The sequence below is a fragment of the Solanum dulcamara genome, chromosome 1, assembly GCF_947179165.1.
Source record: "Solanum dulcamara chromosome 1, daSolDulc1.2, whole genome shotgun sequence".
Classification (NCBI taxonomy): domain Eukaryota; kingdom Viridiplantae; phylum Streptophyta; class Magnoliopsida; order Solanales; family Solanaceae; genus Solanum; species Solanum dulcamara.
The window spans coordinates 36857591-36869994 of record NC_077237.1 but is presented as its reverse complement, the minus strand read 5'-3'; the positions used below and the strand labels follow the sequence as shown (position 1 = coordinate 36869994).

At 36.1% G+C, this 12404-nt stretch overlaps 1 protein-coding gene across 1 annotated transcript; it reads left to right on the top strand.

Moving 5' to 3' along the window:
• The first annotated feature begins 1837 nt into the window (after positions 1–1837).
• LOC129892674 (uncharacterized) lies at positions 1838–2775 on the top strand. The gene is made up of 2 exons (XM_055968261.1): positions 1838–2243; positions 2438–2775. The coding sequence occupies exons 1-2, from the start codon at positions 1838–1840 to the stop codon at positions 2773–2775; spliced, it is 744 nt and encodes a 247-aa protein (XP_055824236.1).
• The last annotated feature ends 9629 nt before the right edge of the window (positions 2776–12404 follow it).

Here is a 12404-nt window from a genome sequence, read left to right as displayed (position 1 = left end):
TATTTCTTTATGGGTCATTCTAATTTCTATTTAATAGCATGAATCTTGATTAAACTATTGATTATTGGTTTACTTTAATACAAATTGACTTCAAATGCATAGATTGATGGTTTGCAAGTATTTTCTCTAGTTAGTTACTTAAAGGTTCTTGAAATTCATGGTGGGATATTTTAAGCATGATTTTAATTAATGAATTTCATAGTATTTATGCATAATTTTATCTACATACATGTTTCAAAGTTGAAGTGACTTGAACCCTCTTAGTTTTACTGTATTTTTACTAAAGCATTACTTGAAGGTTATGGAATCCAATTAAATATTTATGAAAGCTAATGACTAAGATTATGGGAGTATTTTCAATGAAACATGAATGTTGGTGAGATAATTTATCACCCAATCTATGGATTCTTTATGCGATTTGGATAATTCTTTCATACTTGAATCAATAAAGTTTTTAAGGAGCTATTTTATGATTATGTTTTCATAAATAGTGGACGGGTAGTAGATATGGCCCCTCCCACATGATTATGACTTTATGTCTTTTAATTTGACTGTTCCGTTGAGAACTTACCTAGTACCTAGTGGATCTTGGGATAGACACTCTATCCCATAGTTGAGGCAAGAGACTCGTAGTAAGATCCAACTATTCAATAACTATGTGCCACTGTAGGATAAAGGATCACCTGTAGAAGAGGTTTGATTGCTTTGAGGGTCACCCATAGTTGAGGTTCGATCCTTCATGTGGCTTAGTGGATCCACTTTAGCATGAGAGAGTTTACCTTGGAAAGTATTCTTCCTTTCTTCTGGTGCAGGGGTAATATTGGGACTCCATATTATAGCTCACATGGTTTATTTGGTTAACGGTATCTCTCACACGTGTCCATGATCTCCCAAGGTTAAAAGTTTTCCTCACAAAGGTTTGTGGTATATATTCTACTATGAATCATGACTCTTACTATGATTATGATTCTTATTATTTCTCATGGCCTTCTATAAGGAAAATAACTTCTTACATTGACTTATGATTATCACTATAGTGTTTATGTTTTTACCTGACTCTCTTATGGTTTCCAAATTGCATTGAGGTTGTTTATGAATATTTATCATACTTTAATGATTTAATCAGTAAAATTCTAACTTGGTCAATTGCATATTATGATATCATGCATTGCATTACTCACATACTTAGTACATTCAAAGTAATAATGCATACTTTTTTGCCTACATGATATCACCATGTAGGGACCCGTGTTACTTTTGGGTGAGTTCCCATGTTTCAGAAATAATACTCCTTTTTCTTTCTAGCTTATGCTATGTTGAGACTCTTTAGACATCTATTATGATATTTCATTTCTATTTGTTTGAGGGTTAGCTAGGGGCATGTCTTAGCCCCCCCCAAAGCTAAGATTTAGAGGTATTATTGGACTTATATATGGTGAATCTTGACTACTATGGTGCTTGTTTGTAATGTTTTCCTATAGTCCCTCTTTCCTCTTGTTTCTGCTTATTATGGATTGTCATTTACAATAAAAGGCTAAACTAATGTTAAGAGGATTGTTTGAGGTATCTTTGGGTTTCTTATTCACTATGTCATGTCTATGCCCTAAGCTTGGGTTGTGACAAACTTGGTATCAGAGATTGAGGTTTTGAATGGTACTTGGAGTCCAACATACCACTTTGAATATGGTTTTCTTCATTGTTGTGAAGTGCGCCACAATTATAAATAGGAGACTATGAGGCGTTTAGGAAAATTTTCTTTCTTTCATGATTCATGTCGTGTCTTAGAGTCTTCCTAAGACTTCTTTTATATAAAGAATCATCTCGTGTTCTCTAGATAATGCCTCAAGGAAGAGTGCCTCCACCTAGAGCAATGGATGCTAACGAGGCCCAAGTTTCTCTAGTTCCCGATGCTCCACATAATGAGGTATTTACACATTTGGAGTTCCGAAATATCATCACTTTGTTCACCCAAGATATGGTCAACCAAGCTAATCAAGGTGTTGTTCCTCCTCCGCCTCAAATGCCTACTTCGACTATTAGAATTTGGGACTTCAAGAGGATGAATCTGCCCAAATTTGATGGTTCTAAGGTAGATGAGGACCCAATAAAGTTTATTGATGAATCTTATCAGATTGTGGCAATTATGGGAGTACCTCCAAATGGAAATGCCAAGTTAGTGGCCTATCAACTCAAGCATATAGCAAGGGTTCGGTATGAGCAATGGATAGTTGATAGGGGTGAAGGTATGGTACCCATAAAGTTGGAAGAGTTCAAGGGTGCCATCTTAGATCACTTCTTTCCTTTAGAGCTAAGAGAGGTAAAGATTCAAGAGTTCATCAATCTTTGCGAAGGGAGCATGAGTGTGAGGGAGAATGCCCTCAAATACACAAAATTTTCTAAGTATGCTCCCGAATCATGACATAGATGGAATAAATAGAAGATGGAAATCTAAGGGAGAAATCTATGGACTTCAAAAGAGCGCAGACAAATAATGGTTCATCTTTTGCTAATACCATAGTGTCTAGGCCTAACAAGGAAGAACGACCCTTTACCCCTTGTGAGAGGTGTGGTAGGACTCACCAAGAACAATGCATGGCTGGTAAGGAGGGTTGCTACAAGTATGGTGATATGGACTATAAGATGACATATTCTCCGGTGGCTACTGGAAGAGGTAGGGACATGGCTCGGGCCACTTCATGCGGTATGTTATGGGTTTCCTTTGGTCATGATAATGGTTGGTATGGATTGGTTTCGTATTTATTGTGTCATGATTGACTTGATAATCCAAGTGTTTGAGTTTCCATGCTAGTTGAAGTTTTAGTTTCTCATGTCTATCATTATAAATTTCTGAGTTCTAGTTATTCTTATGTCCTTCCATATGCATGCATATTCATGAAATTGATTTTTAAAATTCATATTTTATGCTAAGTTTGAAAATCCCATGTTCTAGGCATTTTGATGTGTTATTGCATTCATGTTGAGTTGCTAGTCCTCTTTCCGTGTCCATTTGTCATGACCCAAATAGGGACAAACCATGACACGACGATCGGGAAGAATCCCAACCAAGTCATCTTAGAATACATAACATACATAAGGTAAAGAAACATGATAAAGATAAGTGAAGGTAATAACACAAAGAAATGGGTCTAAGGGATAGAAATACTCAATCATTTTCCGAATGGACTACATCAAAATATTATCTAAACATGCCTCTTTTCTAGTCTTGATGGGGTCTTAGTACAAGTTCCTAAATCACCTGAATCATATGAAGAAAATTCAAGTAAACAATGAGAATGAAAATTCATGTCCTTGATGGAACGCAAAAGTCATGTCCTCAATGGAACGCGAACTGACCAATTCTTTGATATCTAAAGCACTCTAGCCACGAATCGGATAATTGACATTCACCCCTACATTATGAGACAATATAGGAAAAATATGTGTTAATACATAGAAGGTACTCAGTATGTAGGGTATGAATGTACAAGTAAATAAACGTGAGCAATATGACATAAGATGCATGACAAACATAATGAACATGAATGAGGCTTAAAAGCATTTAAAACATATAAAAACTTATGTCAATGCATCATAAAACTTCATAGTAAATCTCATAACTTTAAATTCAACTTGTGTGGGATAAGATCTTTAACCGATATCTTAATACCATGCGAGCTATAACATAAAATCTAATGTAACTCCCACATCGATAAGAGAGAGGCTACTTTGCCAAGGTAGACTCCGTGAGAAATAACTTTAACTTTGTGATCTATATATGGATCCACTAGCTAGGCCATGAAGGCAATCCTACGTAGGCAACATAGTTTGGGACTTTAGGTTTCTACTAGGATTCTCTTGGGTAACTAACTGCATTATCATACCGAACCCTTCCTAGAAGTCTTCTTGGTGCTTAGTTAATATCCCAATAGAATTCATTAAAAAATGATCATAACATTATAGGAAAAGATAGTGACTACCTATCAATCCATCTTTATAAAACATATTAAGAGTAGCTCATTAACTTTAGTAATTCGTAGGAATCCATAACTTCAGTGAGCATTATCTTTATCACCATCTTAAACATGATTGTGTGAGAATTATACTTATCACACCATAATAACTTTCTTTGATCATAATTGATCATCATTATAACTTTCATCTTTAAATCATAATCTCAACTTTATTCATAAGAACCTTCTTTGTTTGAATTCATTTGTTTATTTACGGCAAACCTTGACCAAGTTGTAGAGTTGATCATCTTTCATATCGAGCCATTAAAGCAACGCATCATGCTATAATCGTCGCCCGCCTTCTGGCTGGGCAAATCGAAGTTATCTTCCGATCGCTATTAGGTGAAAGATTTCCCAATTTCATTGCAAGGGATGACGAGGGAGCAAGCCCATTTTTCACTTTGAATTGGTCAAAATATGTGGAATTTCTAACTTTTCATAGAGGATAGCCAAAGTACGGTTGAGAAATCAACATTATATATTTGCTCACATTCCAGGCGAAGGTCATAATTTTCATTGAACTTATAATCAACTCATGAATATCATATTTGATCCTCATAATCATAATTGAAATTGATTTATGCATGGACATTCATAATTTAACTTAAAATCATATAATTCACGTAGAAACATGCTTAGAATAATCATTGATAACAATTCAAAATGAAATTGAAATGACCAAATGCAATTCATCAAAACTAAGGTTAATATACCATTGAAAATTGAAGGAAACTTTGATAAAACTTTGGGACTCCATGGGTGAAAGGAACCCATAGATAAAATCCCCACATACCTGATTGAAATCAGTTAGAATTTGAGAAGAAACCTTGAAACCTATCTTGGAGATTGGAGAGAAACTTTGAGAGAATTGAGTTCTTGCCTTAAGAGAATTTAGATGGATGATTTAAAATGAGGGAAATTTCAAAGGATTGGGTAGATATAGGCTTGAACTTAGCCAAAATTTTGTTTAGTTTCATTGAACCAAACTTGGGAAATGACATAAATACCCTTCATTAAAACTCGTATTTGGCCCTACAAATCCAACTTTATCTTTCGTCCTCAAGTCTATGACTCATAGACTTGAGTTGTAGTGAAGGTGCTTAGTTTCTAGGATTTCAAAAACCTCTGAATTTGGGTCGACGAGTCTTGGTTATGAATCATCTTTATAATTATGAGTCGTCAATAAGACTCATCCTACAGGTCTAAGAAAAAGTCCTGAATTCGAGTTTCTGAAGTTTTTATATGAGTCGTATATATGATCGTCTTCATGACTATGAGTCAGTTTTTGGAGTCATCCTATAGGTCTTGAAACCTGCATACTTTGGAGTCTCTGAACTTTCGAAATGACTTACTTTGATGAATCATAGACACTTCTATCACTCGTCCTGTTGAGTCATAGGGTGTCATTATAGGTTTGTTCTAGATAGAATTTTGGGACTCACTCTACGACTCACTCTTACGAGTCGTAGAAAGCTCTAAAAGTCGTAGAGTGACTTCTAAACATAAGCTCAGTCCCAAAAATTGAACATTTCTCCTTAGTTCTATCTTTCCGACTTCCAGGGTTACACTATCTCCCATTTGGGAACATTTGTACTTGAATGAGATTAACTTATCATAGAAAGGAAACAAAAAGAGGACTAGCAACCTAACATGAATATAATGACACCTTAAAAATGCATAGAACATGAAAGTTTCAAACTTAACATAAAACATGACTTAAAATCAACTTTCATGAACATGCATGCATATGAATGACATATGAGGAACTAAATATGTAAGAGTTCAATTAACTTGAATAAGAACAACTTACTACATTAGGCTTGAGTAAAGGGAAAGAGGTACCGGTATCATTTCATCATATCCACCTCCGCTTCCCAAGCAACACTCTCTACTTGTTGGTTCCTCCACAATACTTTGACGGATGCAACTTCTTTGTTTCTTAGCTTCTTTACTTGCCGGTCTAAGATTTCTACTGGAACCTCCTCATAAGTCAAATTCTCTTCGACATTCACATCTTTCAATGGTACAATGGAATTTTGATCACCCACGAACTTTCTCAACATAGATACATAAAACACCGGGTGAACCATGGTTAACATTAATGGAAAATCTAACTAATAAGCCTCCTTGTCAATACGTCTCAATATCATATAAGGTCTAACATATCTAGGACTTAATTTCCCTTACTTACCAAAATGCATTGTATCCTTCATGGGCGAAACCTTCAAAATAGACCCAATCATCCACATCAAATTCAAGCTCCCTCTTTCTAGCATCCGAATAGGACTTTTGATGACTTTGAGCCCTCTTCAACCTCTCTCTTATAAGACTCACCTTTTCCATAGCATCCATAACCAAATCTGGACCAATCAAGGACATCTTACCTACTTCAAACCATCCCACCAGGGATCTACATCTTCTCCCATACAATGCTTCGAAAGGAGCCATTTGGATGCTAGAGTGATAACTATTATTATAGGCAAACTCAATCATTGGAAAATGTTCATCCCAACTCTCCTTAAAATAAATCACACATGCTCTTAATATATCCTCTAAATTTTGGATTGTTCTTTTGGCTTGACCATCGGTTTGAGGATGGAAAGCAGTACTTAACTTAACCTTTTTACCAAGACTCTTTTGAAACAACTTCCAAAAGTGTGAAGTGAATTGAGTACCCCGGTTCAATATAATGGAAAAGGGAACAACAAAAAACCTTACCAATTCACAAACATACAACTTTGCATAATCTTCAACACCATAAGAAGTCTTAACCGGTAGAAACTATTCCGACTTAGTCATCATATCTTCAACAAACCAAATGGTATCATATAGCTTCTTAGTACGAGGCAAACCCATTACAAAGTCCATATTCACATCTTCCCACTTTCAAGTAGGAATTTCAATGTCTTGGGCTAGACCTCCCGGTCTTTGATGCTCAACTTTAACTTGGTGGCAATTTGGACATTTAGCTACAATCTCCGTTATTTCCTTCTTTATACCATTCCACCAATACAGTTCCCTCAACTAGCGATACATCTTGGTTGAACCCGGATGAATTGATATTAAGAGTTATGGGCCTCATTCGATATCAGCTCTCTTAACCCTTTAATATTAGGTACACACAACCGGCCTTGATAACGAAGCACCACATCTCCCTCTTGGGAGAAAGCCTTAATGGTTTTTTGGCAATCAATTTCTTTAACTAAACCAATACCGTGTCATGGTCTTGTTTGGCCTTAACATCCTCCATAAGAGACGATTCGAACCATTATACACAAGAACACCTCCATCACTAGAATCCACCAAATGCACACCTAAATGTGCCAATATATGAACATATTTGATCAATTTTTTCTTACCTTCTTCAACATGTGCAACACTACTCATGGACATCTACTTAGTGCATCGACAACCATATTAGCTTTTCTTGGATGGTACAACACACTCATCTCAGAGTTTTTCAATAATTCAAGCCATCACGTTTGCCGAAGGTTCAAGTCCTTTTGCTGAAACACATATTATAAACTCTTATGGTCGGTGAAAATATCTACATGGACACCATAAAGATAGTGTCTCCAAATTTTCAAAGAAAACACAACCGCCGCTAGTTCTAAGTCATGAGTCAGATAATTTCTTTCGTGCACCTTAAGTTGCCTAGAAGCATGGGTTATCACCTTACTAAGTTGCATTAAAATACAACCAAGACCAAACTTTGAAGCATCAAACTATACAACAAAATCATCGGACCTTTCCAGTAATGTCAAAATATGAGAGGTAGTAAGACAATCTTTAACTCTTGGAAACTCTTATCACAAGCTTCCGACCATTGAAACTTCACTTTCTTTTGAGTCAAGTTAGCAATGGGAACAATATCGATGAATGCCCTTCCACAAATCTTCTATAGTATATGAAGGGGACAACAGTCTAGGCCAATTCTTAACCACCTCAGTTTTCGTAGGATCAACTATTATCCCTTCACCAGACACAATGTGACCTAGAAAAGCCACCTCCCTTAACCAAAACTCATATTTATTGAACTTGGAAAATAATTGCTTGTCCCTTAGAGTTTGCAACACAATCTTCAAGTGATTACCATGCTCTGCCTCATTTCGAGAGTAAACCAATATGTCATTAATAAATACAATTATAAATATTTCTAAATACGGTTTGAACACCCTATTAATCAAGTCCATAAATGTCGCAGGGGAATTGGTCAAACCAAATGACATAACTAGGAACTCATAATGATCATACCTTATTTGAAATGCCATCTTGGGAATATCACACTCCATCACCCTTAATTAGTGAAATTGTAATGAAGATCAATCTTGGAGAAGTAGCTTGCCTCTTGTAGTTGGTTAAACAAATCATTTATCCCCGGAGTTGGATATTTATTCTTGATGGTTATTTTGTTCAATTTCCGGTAGTCAATGCACATATGTAGTGAACCATCTATATTTCTAACAAACAAAATGGGAGCACCCCATGGGGATATACTTGGTCTAATGAAACCTTTCCCTAACAAGTGTTTCAGTTCATCCTTTAACTCCTTTAATTCTATCAAATCCATTCGGTAAAGAGGAATAAAATAGGTTGAGTACCCAAAAGAAGGTCTATACCAAAATCAATTTCTCTTTCGGGAGGAACACCGGGTAGATCATCGAGAAAATATCTGGAAACTCATTAACAATTGAGACAAACTCTAGAGAAGGGCTTCAAAACTTTCATCCCTAACCCTCACAAGATGGTAGATGCAACCTTTGAAATTATTTTCTGAGCTTTAAGGTATGAAATGAATTGATGTTTGAACACGGAATTACTACCCTTCCATTTTAGGACTAGCTCATTAGGAAATTGGAACATAACCACTCGGGTTCTACAATCCATAGAAGCATAACATGTATATAGTCAATCCATAACAATGATAAAATCAACATCAGTCATCTCAAGCTCAACTAGATAACATAGAGTAACTTTATGGAAAACCAAAACCGGACAACTTTTGTAGACTTTTTTAGCTAGAACTGACTGACCTATGGGAGTATAAATGGAAAAGGGATCTAATAATATTTCGGGGCTAACATCAAATTTCATGGACACATAAGGATTAACAAAAGAAAAATTTACACCCGAATCACGTAAGGCAACAATGGGAGTCTCTTCCACCTCTTGCCTACCATGAATAGCATAAAATTGATTATTGCATTGACCACCTTTTGGTTGTACTTGAGCACCTTGAGCAACTTGTCCTTGAGGAAGACCATACTTGACCTTGCATTCCTTAACATTATGACCCGGCTTGCCACATTGATAACACGCATTCAAACCTGCTAGACACTCACTCTTATGGTTCTTGCTACACATCTTGCATGTGGTGGTAACCTAGCCAATTGGACCACTTTCTTGAGGCTAAAGGTTGGTCACCCTATCTTTATCAAACCATAGAGTAGTAGCATATGAATAACCTTAAATGGAATACTTTTGGCAAAAATGAGGACGGCCACTACTTTCGGACTTAGCATGAGAGGAATCACCACCATCAATCCTTGTCTTCTAAGAATCCCTGACACTTCTCTCCTTAAGATCTTCACCCTTTATTTTATTCACATAGGTTATGAGTCTACCGATTTATATTCCCCAAATCAACATGGCCATCTTACATTCCTTAGAAATCATATCTGACACACTCGAGAAAAACTTACTCATTCGAGCTCTCGGGTCAACACCCATGAAAGGAGCATATTTCGACAATTGGGTGAAATTGAGGGCATACTCCTTCACACTCATACCACCTTGATTAAGGTTGATGAATTCATTTATATTGTCCTCCCTTAACTTCAATGGAAAGAAGCGATTAAGAAACACTCTTTTGAACTCCTCCCAAGTCACGGTATCTGCCTCTCTAGGCCTCTCGCTTTCCCATTGATCAACCCAAATTTGAGCAAAATCCTTGAATTGATACGTAGAAAACTTCTCCCTCTCAACCGAGCTAACCCCCATAATATTCAGAATCTTGTGAATACTATCAACAAACTCTTGTGGATCCTCTTCCACCTTGGAACCCCAAAACTCCGAAGGATTCATCCTCATTAAATCATGAACTCTTGTCACCACTGTACCCATATTTCGGGATTTGGTCATTCAAGGGATTATTCAGAGCTTGTGTCTCCTCTTCAATCACATTTCTTTGAACAGGGTATCTTCGTGGAGGTATTTTTCTGAAAATTGCAAAGAACAAGCATTAGAGGGAAAGACTTAGTGTATCACTATACCGCATAACATAGATTATAAAAGAATTAAAATTTTCCTAGGACATTTCGTAGCTTCCTATTCATGGATTTCACTTCATACTAATGAATAAGACTCTACTTAACGTGATATGTTAGACTCCTAGTACACTCCTAAACCTTGTGATCTGATAGTAAGTTTGTCACGAATTGAACTAGGGCTAAGCCGTGAAATGACAATTAGGAACCCAAAGGATCCTAACTAAGTTATGTTAGCATACATAAGGTAAAGAAACATGATAAAGATAAGCGGAAGTAATAAGTCAAAGGAATAGGTCTAAGGGGTAAAAATACTTAATCAATGTCTTAATGGACTACACCAAAATATCTTCTAAATATGCCTCTATTCTAGTCTTTGATGGGGGCTTAGGACAAGCTGTTAGATCACCTGAATCATATGAAGAAAATTCAAGTAAATAATGAGAATGAAAAGCCATGTCTTCGATGGAATGAGGGATCACCAACTCTTTGATATCTAAAGCACTCTAGCCATGAATTGGATGATTGGCATCTTCCCCTATATTATGAGATAATGTAGGCAAAATAAGCATTAGTACATAAAAGGTACTAAGTATGTGGGGTACGCATGTACAAGTAAAGGAACGTAATTAATATGACATATGATGCATGACCAAAATAATGAATATGAATGAGGCTTAAAAGCATTTAAAACACATAAAAACTTATGGTGAATGTATCATAAAACTTCATAGTAAATCTCATATATTTACATTCAACTTGTGTGGGATACGACCTTTAACCGATCTCTTAAGACTATATGAGATATAATATGGGATCCGATGTAACTCCTACATCAAAAAGACAGAGGCTACTTTATCAAGGTAGACTCCGTGAGAAATAACTTTAAATTTGTGAGCTATATGTGGATCCACTAGCTAGGCCATGAAGGAAATCCTACGTGGGCAATGTAGTTTGGGACTTTAGGTTTCTACTAGAATTCCCTTGGGTAGCTAATTGTGTTACTGGACCGAACCCCACCTAGAAGTTCTCTCGATGCTTAGTCAATATCCTAAAGGAATTGATTAAAACATAATCATAACATAATAGGGAAAGATAGTAATGTCCTATCAATCTATCTTTATAAAACATATTAAGAGTAGCTCATTAACTTTAGTGATTCGTAGGAATCCATAAATTCGTTGAGAATTTTCCTTATCACCATCTTAAATATGATTGGGTGAGAGTTGTCCTTATCATCATCTTAATCATTGCTAATAATTCAAAATGAAATTGAAGCAGCCCAATGCAATTCATCCAAACTAGGGGTAATATACTATTGAAAATTGAAGAAAACTTTGAGAAAACTTTTGAACACCATGGACGAAAGGAACCCATGGATCAATCTCCACATACCTAATTGAAATCACTTATAATTTGAGAAGAAACCTTGATGAAACTATGAAAACCTAGCTTAGAGATTGGGGAGAAACTTTGAGAGAATTAAGTTCTTGCCTTAATAGAGTTTTGATGGGTGATTTTAGAATGAGGGAAATTTCAATGGATTGGTAGATATAATCTTGAAATTAGTCAACATTTTTTCTAGGTTCATTGAACCGACCTTGGGAAATGACATAAATACACTTTATTAAAACTTAGATTTAGCCCTACGAATCCAACTTTACGATTCATCCTCAAGTTTACGACTGGTAGACTTGAGTTGTAGTGAAGGTGCATAGTTTCTGGGATTTTAACAACCTCTAAAGTTAGGTCGACGAGTCATGTTTACGACTCGTCTTCAATATCTCAAGTCATCAATAAGACTCGTTCTGCAAGTCTGAGAAAAAGTCCTGAATTTTAGTCTCTAAAGTTTTTGTATGAGTCATGCCTACTACTCGTCTTTATGACTATGACTCATCGTTTGGACTCATTTTGCAGGTCTTGAAACCTGCAGATTCTAGAGTCTCTGTACTTTTGAAATGACTCATTTTAACAAATCGTAGACACTCCTACGGGTTATCCTATTAAGTCGTAGGGTGTTATTTGAGGTTTGTTCTAGATAGACTCTTGGGACTCACTCTACGGCTTACTCTTATGAATCATAGAGTGACTGTAAATATGAGGTCAGTCCCAAAAATTGAAAATTTCT